Below are 15,895 nucleotides of genomic sequence, written 5' to 3' on the forward strand. Positions count from 1 at the left end.
GGAAAATGCCATAAACAACTGCCAGTTTGGAGATGCTGTGCTGGGGACAGCTACAAACTGGTTTGTGACTTAACTGCAGTAGAACTACAAACCTCAGTTGAAAACCCACAAATTTAGTGGACTGTACTACTGTGTTCATGTGCCTCAGTCACCTTCTTTGCGCTCCTGCTAGTGCAATAAGGAGAGATCTAATTAAGTCAGTAGAGGCAGGCCTTAATTTGCCTCATCCCAATTTAGAGGCAGCAAGCAGATGAAATGATGTCTGACACAAAGCGCCGCTGTCTTTCCACTGCTAGAAAGGGGTGCTGGAGGTGACTGCTGCAGGTTCACAAAAAAGATTTGAAATTAAAGTCTCAACACATATAGATGCATATACATTGCTCTCTTTCTTAGCACTCAGGTGCTAAGAAAGGCACCTTTCCATTCTGCCTGTAGAAATGCATTGAGAATGGTTTGCATGCATAACACATCTTGATTCCCAAGGGCTGCTGAGCCTCCTCTGGCATTCCTCCCACGGTAAAACTTTGATGTGTTTGCTCACCTTCAAAACAGGATAACAAAAGACATCAGACACAGATTGACAATGCAGCCTATTTTTGTTTACATTTGTTTCCTCCCCTCCTTTTCTCCTGCCAGAAGAGCCTTTCAGTCCCATCCCCTCGGAATAAGCTGAGCTGAAGTGGGAGTGACAGCACAAACAGATTTGATTCCTCCTAGACTTTCCCGCACAGACTCTGCAATGATTTAAAACCCGCTTTCACTGATGCAGCACCCATGCAGGTGCTGACAAGTCAACATTCTTGCAGGCACTGGCTGGCAGAGGTGGCTGTACCTGCCTTGCCTGGAGCCACGAACACCAAGCAAGGCCATGTCTCTGCATGGAGCACTGGTGTCTGTTCTGATGGGATAACCCAACAGTACTCTGAGTGAATCCATCGTTTCCCATGGCACCTTAATTCCTGCCGAGCATACAACACTCCCTCTGCTAGAATAGAGCACCACTGGTAAATATTTTGCTTACAAAAAGGGTGTTTGTTTTCCCAAAAATACCACTGCAGAAAGCACTATGGTGTTATTTAAAAGGTGAGCAGAGACAGTGCATTGCTAAGGACTGGGCTCCTTCTACAGCAGCTAAGAAGGTGTTCCAACCTCACGCATTCCATGATCTATTCATTTTCTGTTTCCACTGTTCTGAGACACAATGTATGTGTCACACATGCAGACACCATCTTGCTTAACATCATGCAGACAGCAGTACCAGATCATCTCTCCCTCCAGGAGCTGCAACTCCCACATCCTCAAACTGGCTACGGCAGCACTACGCTGCCAGCTGAGAGAGAAATATGTCTCGGAGAGCATCACATCTGTGCCTGATTGTGCAAGGTGCAGAAGGAATAGGATAAAGCTGACAGAGACTGCAGCAAAGCAAAGCCTGCAAAGGTCTGCTCTTGATCTGCTTGTGGCTCACACACAGTCCCCACAGATCCTGTTCCAGTGCCAGCACAGGGCACCACAGCCAAGAGGAGCTGCTGAAGCTGAGCGCACAGCTTTAGGAACCCAAAAAGGAATGAACTTTGCTATGCAGAAAATACAGCTTGATTTGTGTTTCCTGAGAATGACTGATATACTGGGGAAGTGTCATGAGGAAGGAAAAAGGGAGGTGGATTTAATCACATAATAGCTATTTATGGCCACGAGATGCCATTCCTGCCCCAGAGATGTCCCTTCTGCCATGCCGGCACCTAGCTCAGGAGCACACATCCCTCCTAGACTGCTGCACCCGGGGCTGGACTCTGCAGCAGAAATCCCTCAGCTGGTTTGGGTGCAAAATTGTGCCAGTGCTATTCACCACAATTTTTTTGGGTATTAACAGGGAAGAAAAAAAAAAAAAGTTGCATGATTACTTTCCATGATTTAAATGATGACTGCTTTTCAAATGTCCTGAGCTCTTGCTTAATACTATCACAATTAGAAGAGAAAAACTCAGCCGGAGGAAATGGAAATGAAAGCCCAGCACTGTTTTACTGGGAGGTCTGAACTGAAAGAAAAATTGCTTTTACAAGGGCTGCCTACTGTATGTGCTCCATCAGTGTATCTGCTTTGGATACAGCATGAGTTTACAGTTTCATTCATTAAATGCCTGTGTGCATTTACTGCCTGTGTCTGTGACCACTTCTTGAATAGGGTGACTTCAATGCCACACACATGCTAATCAAAGTTTCCTTTGGCCAAAAAGGCTCCATTGAACCAGCCACAGAGCTGCTCACTTCACAGAATGATTAAATTCAAATATGATTAATTACTTCTATCAAATCTTGTCACCCTGGAAGAAAGCACAACTGCAGAGGACTGCCGTTGGTTAAGGCCTGGTCATGATTTTGGACTTAATAAGGCTATACTCTGCCAGATTTACAGAAACTTAGTATCTCATAAGCAGAGACCACAGAAAAGGAGGCAGAAATCCTCTGCCTGAAAATACAGGTTACTAGTTTGTGCCAACATAATCTAGACTCTCCTTTATAAAACTTTAGTAGAGAGCAGTGAAATGTTTTCTAAATGTAAACAGCAGAAAACAACACAAGATACCCTTCCAAAATCAACTAAAAGGAGGAACAAGAAGAGTGAGACCATCTTTTGTTGTGCCACCACTCACATTTTTGCTGTCCTACATTTTTCTAAGCCAGGATCCATGACAATAAGCCCAAATCCAGCCAGACACCTGGGTTTGCCTTGCCTAACTTCTGACAGCTAGAAGCAAAGTCACACTAGCATGTCCTGGGTCAGTGGGGATGGGTGGACAATTCTAGCAGGTGATGCCCACCCAGCCATCTGCAAGCTCCTCTCTCCATAAGCATGTCTTGTCCTCCTTGTCCACGTAATGACAACAGTACGTTGCTCCCTTTAAGTGCTTTTACACTTAGTTCTGTGGTTTGTTGGGAGATGCAGCACATTCACAAAGCCAGTCACTCTACCTTCATTTCACAGAAAGGACATCTAAAATGTTGAAAAATCACTGTCAAGGTTGGTCTTCTCATTTCACCATTCCAGAGCTTTGTCCAGACAGCAGCAGGCACAGTGCCAATTCTTTAAAGCGTGTTCTCTAACTCCCTACACTGCTTTGCAGCAATAGCAGTGCCCCCCGTTAAATAATAATGTGCACTACTTGTACACAGCACTTAATAAATAAACCAACAACTGGGCCCTTTCATATGTCTCATCCCCCGCCTTTCCCTGGGCAAATGTGCAGAACTTACAGTAAGGCATGGCTTAATTTTTTTTTAGAACACCTACTATGAGCAATAAACAGCATGACTGAACATATCCCAGAACTCGCATTTTGCAGTCCTCCTCTTAATCAAGCACTATTTCAGATCACTGAATCTCAATCTCATTTCAATGTGCTTTTGGTTTTTCCTATCCCCATTTCAAGGTTGCAAGCATAGGAGTTATGAAGCAGATAGGTGTCGATGAAAATCGCCTTGGGCATCATCATGCCTTCTGGAATACTTAAATTTGAATGTATGTGCTATCACAGGAATACATAATTCCCAAGTGCATAGGAACACTCAAGAAATTATACAGCTGGCAAGAAAAGTAAGACACTCATCTGTGAAAGAGAAGGTGCATGAGCTCAACCCTTACTAGATACCAGAGAATCCATGTGAAAGCAATGCTATGTGTGTTCTAAAAGTCAGGGAAAACACAGTCAGAGCTTGCACTTACTTGATACTGGAAGAAACCAAGTAAAAGGGGTAAGTGTAAAGAAACAAGCCTTCAATATTCTTCAACACAAGCTTTTAGTGCAACAGTGTAGTACAGGACAGCATGGACTGCACGTGAGACCTTTGGGAACAGGGCCACACCTGGGATCACCATCTACAGTCCCAGCAGAGTATTCCACAGCTGTCCAGGAGGCTCCTCCACAGCAGTGTGGCTGTCTGAGTTACAGTCAGAGTAAGAGAATCCCTATGGGATCTTGCCTTTATTCTGGAGAAAAACTCAGCTGCTTAATCTAAAGCAGAATTTTTGTCCCCCAGTGGCTGAGCCGGATAAGAACCAGCCCTACAGAACAGCTATGAAGGAGTATCAGAAATGGTTCTGAATTCCTAATTAAAAAGGGTAGTAAATCACTTGCATGAAGACTTGCCATAATAGATCACACGCTTGCACTTGGGTAATAACCTTTTAGTGCATATTTTGCTGTGCTTAATGACTTGTCCAAAGCCTCCACTTTCAGAAATGGGAACATCACAGCATAAATCTCAGAAGCATTATGTAAATACTGTCACATAAAAGGGGATTTGAAGAGCAGGTCAAACCAAGCTAACGGCAGAACCCTTCAGGTGCAAAGTCATGCACAGTCTTATCAGAAAACTGCCTCCTAGGCATCCTAAATGGCTGTAGTGAAGAAAACCTGTGTCAGGGATTTGGACACCACTTTGCACCCTTCAGCCTTAGACACAGGGGCTAAAAGCAACTGCCCTAAAGTCCCTGTCCCTGTCATTGTCACCTCTTAGCCCAGCAGCATCACAGGCTCAGGGCATCTGCACCATGCTCACAGAGACCAAAGCTGAAGACCTCTCCTGGAAGACATTTCCCCAACGGATGCCTTGGGGCAGACTGACCCTCTGCTCCGAGCCTCACCCCAGGAACAAGGACTGTACCTCACAAGCAATGGTGTCTGATTTTGCTGTACTCAATGACTTGCTTTAACACATTCCTAAGGCTCCCAAAGGTTCCCTAAGGAGAAAGAGCAGCAAACATCTGCACAGCTGTGAAATGAAGTCATGCGACTGAAAAGGCAATCCAATGAGTGTGGGTAATTAAGACAGCTTATATTTAATGCTGAAGCCAATTAGAGGAGTGAGGAGGAGTGAAAAAAGCAAGAAAAAGCAGCTACTTCTTAAAATTTCCTTTTGCTTTGTTTTTCACCCAGCATCATGAATTTTGCTTACACAGGGCTTAGCTAAGCATGCAAACCTAAATATGAATGTTTGCTTAAAACTGTGTAGCCACATAGGACCTGTGCCTGAGCTTTGCCATGTATGGAAGAGATGTACCAGGCCTGGCAACAACAGCTGTACTGAGGGATGCACAACAAGAATTAAACTCTACTCTCACTCACATCAACATAAACCCCTTTAGTTTAGCAGAGTCAAATTAGTTATATGGAATATTCATCTGGAATTTATGCATCTCAGAAGGACTTTTCTCATTTTACCACTGGGGAGTGTTCATGGCATCTCCCAACAAACCACGGCAGCAGAACACTGACAGTGACAGAACACTCCTATCACACTCCTCTCTGTGCAAAGCCACTGGGCATCACTTGAAACTCCAGGGCCTGAGGCAGGGGCTTCCTGAATGAAAAGACCAGATTTTCCCCTTCCACAGACAGAAAAAGCATCCCCACTTGCCAGCCTCCCTTCCCACAGGGCTTCTCTCTTTGCTGCTCAGTGCCCATCTCCCAGAAGGAGAAGGCGACTGAACAGCACTATGGAAGGATGCTGTGCAGGTCCTGTCTCTCTTCGTGGTCAGGCAGCGGGCTCTGATGGATGTGGCACACCAATTCGAAACAAAAACTGTGGCTGAGTGATAAGCTTAGAGGTTTGGTGTAGGGATGTGAACAAGAGCAGCCTGTTGCAGCAGAGATAAGCAGCAGAACTGTCACAGCACCTTGGAACAAATCAGGAAGCAGCATCAGAGCAAGCACAAAGATAAAACCAGACACTCCCATCTCCTAGGGAAGTGGCTAAGGGAAAGGAGATGGGACAGGTTTAGAAGTTTACCAAAGACATTACTTTAGCAAGAGTGAATTTCTGGAAAGGGCACAAGGCTCAAGCCCTTGGTCATGACAAACATAAGACGTGGCATGGAGTCAGATGAGACCCATTGAGTGTCCTTTCTCCAGCACTGCCCTACAGCACATGCTGAAGAAAACTACATGGAAAAAAATCCCAAGCAATAAAGAGTGATCTTTCCTCCTTCAGAAAACAATAAGCTTCATCCTCAGTTCTCATTCTCTGAGCTACTGCACAACCCTCGCACTAGGACTGAAGAGACTGCTCTGCAAGTGGGATATATAACATCAAAATGAAAACAACTTTCAGAGGAGCAGCCCACACCCCTGTCCCTTCTTGGCATGTCAAATGCACAGAAAGGTTGGCCGGATTCTTCCCCCACTAGTATTTACTGCTTTTACCCCAAGTGGTTCAGCTCAGTTCAATGCAGGAACACCCAATTTTCACTACTGTGAGAGAAGAGAGAATGAGACTTATCTGGGTGCCAAACTAAGTCCAGGTGAATCTATAGCATTTATTCACATGGCACATAGGTCCTTGCTGTTGTTTGGGTCTCTTTCTTTTGTTCTGCTCACATCAGAGAAAGGTGATGTAAGATGCTGACCATGAGCACTGCTACAAGCACAGGTCACTGTTTAAATATATCCAGCAGCTTCTCTAGACACTTTAGGACAGGGGGTTGTGGCTGGATCTTTTGTGCTATTTCCAAATCCCTTGACAACCCTGCTCTCAGGCTGCACAAACAGCAGCACTACTAACACAGCTCCTGGAAGGGCATTTTTGAGACACGCAGAGGGCAGACCACAGGCAGGTATGCAGGGAAGTGGGGGAGGAGTATAAACCCCACTGCCATCTGCAAGAATACAGACCCAGCATGAAATGAAGTAAAAACCTTCTTAAACTGGGATTTGGCATATCTTTTAGAGGCATCTGTGTGTTAGGCCATAATACACAAAAGCTTTTTCTTACACAACTTATTAAAAACACTACTAATAAAACACTGCAAGCTTGATCTGAAATGAACCTTGCTATTTCAGGTCTGGCTTTCTCTAGAACTGTGCTATCCCCTGCATCTGTGCTGAGGGAGATAATCCTCACATGAAGGGATTGGGCTTAAAATGTCAGGAATCCAACATGAAGCCTGAGAAGAAATAGAAGGCCAGTATTTACTTTCGTCCCAAAAAAACACACTCCTTGCACACAGCTCATCTGATCACTTGGTATGTGTGGCTGCTAACCCTGCTGCTGCCCTGCCTCTCTCAAGAGCTGCAAACAGGATTCAAGCTCCAAAGTCATTAAGATGCTTTCTTCTCAAAGACTGCTGGTTTTGCACCAGAAAGATGAAAGAAAAATCTCTCACAGACCTAGACCAGTGCTTTTGGAAATCCTTCGCTGGCTGGAGAATTGCCTTTTGCCATTAGAGATGTGGAACCTAGGCTGGAACTCCTGGCATGGCATCGAGCTGAAGAGCAGCCACCATCACCAGTGTGCTTGGTGACTTGGGTGCTCTAGCTGAGGGCTGGCATTTCAAGGACACATGAGAATATAGTGAACAATTCCATGAGTTAGGTGAAAAGATGTCCTACAAGGTTGAGTGGCCCTGTAACACTCTCCACCCCAGGACACAGGGCTGTCATAGAAAAGTGAAGTCTTCCAGTGAATCTTACTGTTCAAACGTAATTTTTCTCCCCTGATGCTTACAGGAAATTTAGTCTTTTGTAGCCTGTAGAGCCTCCAGACAATGGCAAAGCTGAATTTCCGTTTCAAGGCTGGAAGTTTAAAAATGCTGCCTGTTTCCAGAACCGTATTCACTGCATATTCTGAGCATGGGTGCTTAACCCACATTTTTTGAACCTCTGAGATATAAAACTTCTGGGATGTACAGAGGTAACTTGCTTCAGTGTTTACAGTTCCATAGTGCTGAGGCTCAAAATCCCCAAGTGTTCCTCACCCCGAGGCAAGGCAGCATCCTCTGCCAAAGCACACAAATCCCGGGATTCTGGGCAGCGAGCAGTCCCTCATGCCTTCACTGAACTGCTTCCTTTCTTTAGGGGTGGCTTGCTTACTATAAAAAGTATGGAAGCAAACATGGTGTATATTATCTCAGTGAGACTGATGTTGGCATCTAAACTAGCACTTCAGAAGGCTGTTTTGCCTGGCCATAAATCTTTTGTTTCTAAGGCAGAACTGCTCAAAAATGCACCAAAAACTTCTCTGAGCTGTTTCTATCACTGCCCTCATCACCAGAGTACCTGAGGGCCTTCAAGTCTTGTATTAAGCAAGATGACAAACATGTCACATTTGGTTCATTCTCTCTTTTGTTCTCTAAAGGAGAACTTAGGTACAGTAAATTGCTTTCACAGGGCTTTCGTTTCCTCTGTCTGCGCTGCTGTGCCTGAGAGGGGAAGCAAGGTGAAAGAAATACCTCTAAAGCAGAGAGGAATAAAGGACAAGCTTTTTGTGATGGCCTCTGATGTCTGTGAAGGTTATTCTAGAGCCTCAGCTTGTCTGGTCTTTGGTTCTGGAATGAAAAGGTTCTAGGATCCTCTAGGAATACAACCATCAAACCTACTCCCCTCCTAAGCCATTTCCATAGGTATCAGCCCAAGTGCTGGAGCAATCCAGAAGACTTTAAGCCTGGATCACACCTCTACAGGAAGCCAGTGGAGAGAGAGGATGAGTGTGATACACTTGCATAACTTTTACCACACCGCAGCACTCAGTGTTGGTTGCATTTTCTTGAGGGCTGATAGCTTCATGCCCAGACACTGTACATTTAATTGTAATAAAAAGACCCACTCAAATGAAGAGTTCATTCCTGCAGGTCTTATTTTGAAAGCAATTCTCACAGTAATGGTCCTACTTCTCGCAGTAAGAAGACCTGTGTATGGAAAGGCAGACCCTTTGAGCAAAAGTGGGATGAACAGACCATCTAAACAAGTACATGTAACTCAGGAGAAGTGTGCTTTTTCAGTATGAATAGTAGTAATTTCCACTAAATAAAGCCCAACTTTTTTCACGGAAGCAATAAGAATACCTAAAATAGTGACAATTGTAGGTTCTCATGGAAATTTTGCTCCAAGCACAGCTCTCTTCCTTCCTTCTCTAAAGGAGATTTCAAAGCAAATTGAAAAGTAAGCCAGGCAGCAGCACTTTCCCTGATTTGGAATATTGTTTTTGAAAAAACTGCTCTGGTGCAGCGCAGGGCATGAGGCAATTTCTGTACCTCTGTGAGAGGACAGCAACAGAGGGAAGGCAGCCTGTCCTTAGCTCTGCTCTGTCCTGCCTCCATCCACTGCCCCTAAGCTGCCTGCAGTGCTTGTGCACTCCCATGTCTTGCAGCCAGGTGGTTCTGGATTTCCTTCCATGAGCTTGAGAAGTTTCTGGCAAAACACCACTGAGGACTGGCCACTGGGAATGGAATACGAGCACAATAGCACTGCTCCCTACTCCTGGAGGAGGCTTCATACCACCTTAGCAATTCTTCACTGTGATGAAGTGCATTGAGAATTTAAGTGTGAAATCTCTGCAATCATCCAGAGAAAAATTGTCTCAAGTCCATAGGGGTTCAAGTTAACTAATCCCACAAACTGGAAAGGAAATAAGCCATTCATCATTTTCTCCTTCCAAATAACAAAGACCAATCACTACTGGTAGGTGCTTAACAACATCCAGGTAAGACAAAAGAAAGCCAAGTACGGGGTCAAAAGTTGGGATTTGAGGACAAGGTCAAAGAAGACAGAACAAGATTCTGCCCTTGAATGGGACTGGGCCAGAGAGGCCTCAGATAAAGCTTTAACTGAGTCACTTGAAGCTTTTCCCAGCTCCTCTCTTCCACCTCTGGCTGTGGCTGCCAGACTGTGTCCCTGCCAGCTGTTCCCTTTCTCGTAGGACTGCCAAAACCCTGAGTGAGGGCTTTGTGAGGACAAGATAATGTACCTATACCTGATAGTAGCAGTTCAGATGGACACTCAGAAAAGTACTTATCTAAGCACACGCTTAACTCCATCCCTATTTAGTAAAGCATTTACGTATAGGCACAAATTTATGTCTCTATGGCTACACAAGACATAAGCCTCTCATTAATACTTTTTTCCCCTCGGTCAGGGCTTATGTGCCATTCTTAGCTGCAGGACAACACTCTGCACGTGTGGAAGGCCATGTTTCTCCTCTGCTTCTGAGAGTCCCCTCTGCCCTCACCATGCAGGAGCCAGAGCTATCTGCAGTGACTCGGCAGCACAGAGATGGGGCAGAGGAGAGCGTGGTGGAGACACCAAAGAGCAAAAGCAAAGCTTACGTTGGCTTTGAGGCTTCAGCCTGGTCCGTCTGCAGTTTCTCCCCACCTTCAACTTCCATGGTGCAGTACACGATGCGGTTGGGGGCCAGCGACTTCAGACCCTGCACCTCCATGATGACAACCTGCAGGCAGAGAAGGAGAAATGTAAGAGGAGCAGCTTCCTTCAGACCTTGCTGCAGCTGCTAAACCCACAGGGTCAGCCAGTGCTGGGGTCCTTCATGGTGCTGCTGGATGCTCACGGTGGCAAGTGGGCAGGGACGATGGCACTGCCTAGGCTGAGCGGGGACTGTGGCAGCCAGCCAGGTCTCTACGGGGACCAGGATTCCCTCTGACTTCACATGGGCCCACTGAAACCCTTGGGTGTCCAGGGCTGTACCAAGCCTCAGGAGATGGGGTTCACAGACATGGTCCTGCCCCATCTAAAAGTGCCTTAATATGTGAAATCCAAGAAAAAAAAAAAGCACACAACTATTTAGCTTGTGCCAAAAGCATATTTTTCAAATTAATCATAGAATGGTTTGGGTTTGACATTTGAAGATCATCTGGTCCAATCCCCATGCTGTGGCAGGGATATCTTTCAGTAGATCAGGTTGCTCAGAGCCCCATCCAACCTGACCTTCAAAAATGCCAAGGATGAAACACCTACGTCCCAGTTGTTCCCTGTTCCAGTGTCCTACCACCTTTATCAAAAACATTTTCTTTTTTATACTCAATCTAGATCTACCCTCTTCCAGTTTAAAACTGGTGCCCCTTGTCCTGTCACTCTACAGCTCTGGTAAAAAAATAATAAAAAAATATTTCTTCATCTTACTTACAGAAAATCTTTCTTATTAAGAAATCACCACCTAAGTTCCGGTGGTAATTAATCTTTTTTCTTTTTTCAAAGGTAATTAATTCCATTAACCACATACCTTAAACATTTCTACAATAAGCACTGTGGGACTTTCTGATCATGTTTTATTACAGCTATCTATGCAGTATATACACAGGGGTTTAAAATTGCTCTCCTCAGGTCTTCTGATCTGTCTGGAGCTGAGGATCCTCTCCCTGGCACACAGAGCTCCACAAACCCTCTGATGAGTGCACATTTTTGGTAAAAGCTTTCTTGTAGCAGGAGTTTTGTGCACTCAGCAGTGCCCAGACCTGCCAGCTCCTGAAGTCAGTGCTTCACTGGACTTTGACTTCCTACCAGATGGGGTTCAGCTGGAGCAAAGCATTTGTGACACCCCATTGTAAGGGTGTCCCTTCACACACAGCTGTACACACTGCACAGCTTCTGCAACAAAGGGGGCTACTGCTTTGTGATAGTTCCTTGCTCCTCCATATGGGAATGGTTGGAAGTCAGGCTTATTTGATGCTGCTCTTAAAGGCACCATCTCTGGTTTCACAGCCCTAGTTTTAAACAAGACTGAACTGAATACCATAAAGATGGTTTCAGACATTTAATGAGTTAAATTCTGAGACTGGACAACCAGGGTTGTTAAGTTTTGCATTAGCATGATATGTATAACAAGAGACCCCCTAGGAAGAGAAATAAACAGGAAACTACACAAAAATAGAATACTCTGATTTTTCTGCATCCTACATTTTTGACTCCATCCTGATAGTTGTTTTGACAATGTAACATAAACCCACTCATTGACAGACAACAACAATTCTGTACAGGTGAGCTGATGACTCCTCAAAGTAAATAATGCCTACAAATAGACCACAAATGTGTTTGCACAAAACCACTGAGTTGGCTGAAAATGGCTACTGAGTAAGGGCTACTGTTCCAGGACTGAGGCAGCCTGTGTCAGAGGCATCAGCAGCACCTGCCTTCCCCTGGGCTGCACAGACAAACTGCTCGACAGAGCGCTGAGCAGAAAGTCAGTGCACAACAGAGAGCAAAGAGCAACCCAGCACAGCATAATATTTCCACACAAACTGCAAACCAATCTGTTGGGTGAATTCAAAACCCCAGCAATTTTTAACAATTCTTCAAAGAAGCAATTCTTGCAGGGAAATACAGCAACACCTCCAGCTGGCAATAGCTAAACATGCTGATATTTACAGTGTTGCATTATTGTACTGCTTTAGGGGACAATACAGGCTCAGGGTTACTGAGATACACTTGGTAACAAACTGCATTAAGAGGTCAGTTAGTAACGCAGATTTCTGAGCCACTTGATATACATCATCAGGAAATGCCAGACAGTGCATATCACACCGATCGTTCCAACAAGGTGGTGAGACACCTGAAAGGACAACAGTGTTCAATCACAGGCAAAGCTTCCAGTAAACAGAGTAATTTCTACTCACCTCTCTCTACCTAACCTAAATTTGAGCTGAGCAGAAGTTGGCTGCTGTGCTTTTTATTCCCATGAACTCTGCACACTGTTGTGTGCATGTAGCTTACCTCCAGGGAGAATGACAACACAACATCTGACTTGGAAAGCTGGTTCTCGTTTTCCTCTCCCATGTCAATTATTGAGGTGTTGTGGCTACGTTTCAACTTCTGCAGCTTGAACTCAGAGCCTCCTTTAGACACAGGCATGCTCTCCAAGTTTGCCATCAGGAGATTGACAGATGACTTCAGCTCCTCAATGTACATGTTCTCCATTTCTTTGGACACAAACTTGGGAAACTTGCGCTCCTTGGATTTGGAAACAAACACAACAGAACGAATGTTTGTGACAATCAACAACCACTTGTTGCAATGGAAGAATCTCTCAGGAGCATCTACAGAAGTTTGTGAGCAGGAAACTCCTACAAACCAGATGACAAATTACAGCTTCCCCCTGGATAATGTAGGAACATTATTGCTAGTTTTTCATAGAATTACTACTTGGTACTTGTCCAACTTCCCTGTATCTTGCATGCACTTACATCTCACTGACTTTTCTATCTGCAAATGGACTTTCTCCTGTGGATGTATTCTCAATTACAAACACTCCAAGGCCAGATCTCAACTGAACTTTGTGACCAACAGCAATTTACTAAGGATTCAGAGGATGCTGACAGTAAGAAATTTGTTTTCCAGTCTCCCAATTGTGCCAGCTCTTTATAAAACACTTCTGAGCAGTTGCTCCATCAGGTTTCTAGGTGTGAAAGGAGCCCAAAGACAGAAAATCAGCCATGTGTGGGCAGGAATGTTTGGTCCTAACTGGAAGAAGGGGTAAAACATCCTTTCCACTACTTGCCAAAGCCTGAGCCTCCCCCCAAGAAGACAGCCTTTCACTGAGACCCTCCAGTGCTGCTTGCTGTCAACAGGAAATTTAAACTCTAAAACCAAAGGTAACAGTGAGAGCAAAATATGATGTTCCCCAATGCAAGTTCTAAGCTTTGAATGGCTGCCCATCACCAGCCTGAGCCCTACATCTTCTGACAACTCTTGCCATGGCCTGAATCTGCTCAGGATTTGAATGTCACTCAGTGGGTTACAAGACACTGTGCAAGGCGTAAGAGAGTGAGGTAGCATCTACAGCCAGGGAACAGAAGGCTAATGTACCAAGAATCTTGGTGGCAATTCACAACATTGTAAAATGCCATTTGTAAAATGTATGCTAGAAAAGAAAACAAGGTCATGTTTCTTCTAGAAGACTGTCATCAGGCTGCTGAAAAAGTTCTCCTCTGCACTAGTTTTTGCATCGGTCCTCAACAGCTTACCCACTACAAGCAGAGCTCACAGCAGCACTCACACCAAGCAGTTGAAGTAGTCATCTGTTTCCAGCCTCAATCTTGGGAAGTAATTCCCTCATGCAAATTAGACCTGACATATGATAAACTACCTAATCAGTCTACTGTACTGTCTGTGCATTATATAAGTTGCAAGTCACCCTTAGGAATAAAAAAAGCAACTTTTTTGTAGATTTTGAGAACTACTGCTGAAGCAATGATGTTCAGACATTATTGCTTTTTTACCCTGCTGCCATCCATCTCTCCAGGGACTGCAGTTTTGGCACTGCCCTCACAAAGCTCTTCAGAAGTGCAGCAAGGACTGAGACATTTCACTGTGTGCCACCAGCAACTTCTCGTATTAAGGCTAAAAATGTAGTCTGAAGTGATGTGTAACAGTTGAACTGGGAGTATTTAACTGATGTTGGAAATGCAGAGATGTATGTGTGGTCTCAAGTCACCCATCAGATCGGAGATAAAGCTGGGGGAAGTCTGGAGTAAGACACTATCAAGAGAGCAGACAACAGCAAGAAAGGGCATTACTCACCTCCTCATGTACTGGGATCAGAGAGAGGATCAGGAATGGGGACAAGCATGGAGAGAGGCAGAGTCAAGATATGAGGAATGACCGGTCCAGCAGGCTGGAGCAGAGTAGGTCCAGCCCCAGACAGACATATCACTCTAGTATCACTACAAGGTCTTATTTAGTTGCCCCTACACCTGCTCCTCCTTGTCCTTGAGGTCAGGTGACTGGGTGGGAGAAAAAGCTCAGAGGACAGCAGATCTCTTGCTACTGCAGAGATAAATATACATACGCCTTGGCATCACTATGCTCTCAGCTGTAATGCTGCTCTATTTAGCTGCTGGAAAAGTACAACATGCAGACTGAAAAGCCTGTCCAGATTCAGCTTTAAAACATCTGCTTGACTTCGAGCATGATCCTCAAGCCACCTGGCTCCAAGACTGGGCTGATGCACTTCGATGGAGTCAGGCTCAGTGGGGGACCTTGCCTAGTGCTGCCCTAGTGCTGCACTGAGCTGCCCTCTCCTGGGTACACAGGAAGGTAAAAAGACCCAGAGCTGTGTCCTGGTATCCAGAGGCAGGAAAGCTGGCACGCACAGTGACTTTTGCAAGGTCACACAACAGGTCAGATGAAGCCTTGCAGAGCCACCAGTATCATAAGACTCCACAGCCTTTGCTGCCTCTGAAGTGCAAATGTCCTAGTGTGACTTTCTTAATTTATTAACGAGGCATTAATTTGCCTTGAGCATGGAATCTCCAAGACAGCCACCTCAGGGCTGGTTTCACAAGCACTGTAAGCCTCCCTGTGCAGCAAATCTGTATTAAGAGCTGCAAATTGGACATAAAAATAGAAATGCTATCCTTTCACTGAGCTGAATTGTGAACCTCCCCTCTGTTACAAGGAAAGCAGCCTTGCCCAGAAGGAGAACACAGAAGAGGATTCAAAAGGTCATTTGGGTGCCTCCAAAATGTGGTATTCACGGATCTGAAAGAACAAGGTTTCTCGCAGGCAGATGCTGGCAGGACCCGACATTCTGGAGAGAAGGCCTGCAGCAGTAACAGAGATTAAATATCCATAGTTGCAAACTGGAACACAGGTAAGGCCCTTTTACTCTAAACCACCCTCCAAGCTGCACGGTTGTATTTTGAAGGTTGAATTCTGCACAGGGATATGTCAGGTTATGTTGAGGAGTTTCCCCCTGACACTCTCTCGGACAGCCAGCAGTGTCACAGTATGTTTTCAGCATCCTTGGGGGAAGAATGGAAATGGCAAACTCTTATTTGCAAAAAATAATTAATGAAGCTGCAGCTTCTGCTGGCTGCTACTGAATCATGCATATTGTTATTCTACATGCCATAAAGAGAAAATGAAATAACAAAACCAGGCAATCTTTTTCTCGCACCCAGGGCCTGGGTACCCATCTCAGAACTAGAGCAGCCACACTCAGTGCAGGGGCTTACATTTCACTGCAAATGAATACTGTACATTTTCTTGACAAGAATAAAGTGGCAGAGGGCCAAATGCTGAACAAAAGAACTGCAGTCAGTTTGCTGTTTTGCTGCACCGTTGATTGGCCACGTGGTCCTTGGCCATCTCACTAATTTTATCAGTGAAGTA

At 45.0% G+C, this 15,895-nt stretch overlaps 1 protein-coding gene across 1 annotated transcript in view; it reads right to left on the reverse strand.

Annotated features, from left to right (window-relative positions):
• Positions 1–15,895, reverse strand: part of CADPS (calcium dependent secretion activator) — a 173,211-nt gene that overhangs the window by 118,868 nt on the left and 38,448 nt on the right. Inside the window, exons 5-6 of the mRNA XM_017747151.1 lie at positions 12,497–12,733; positions 10,099–10,220 (exon numbers count right to left, since the gene is read on the reverse strand). Coding sequence (XP_017602640.1) covers positions 10,099–10,220; positions 12,497–12,733 — 359 coding nt within the window. The remainder of the gene's footprint in view (positions 1–10,098; positions 10,221–12,496; positions 12,734–15,895) is intronic.

This window comes from Corvus brachyrhynchos, unplaced genomic scaffold (assembly GCF_000691975.1).
Source record: "Corvus brachyrhynchos isolate BGI_N302 unplaced genomic scaffold, ASM69197v1 scaffold91, whole genome shotgun sequence".
Lineage (NCBI taxonomy): Eukaryota > Metazoa > Chordata > Aves > Passeriformes > Corvidae > Corvus > Corvus brachyrhynchos.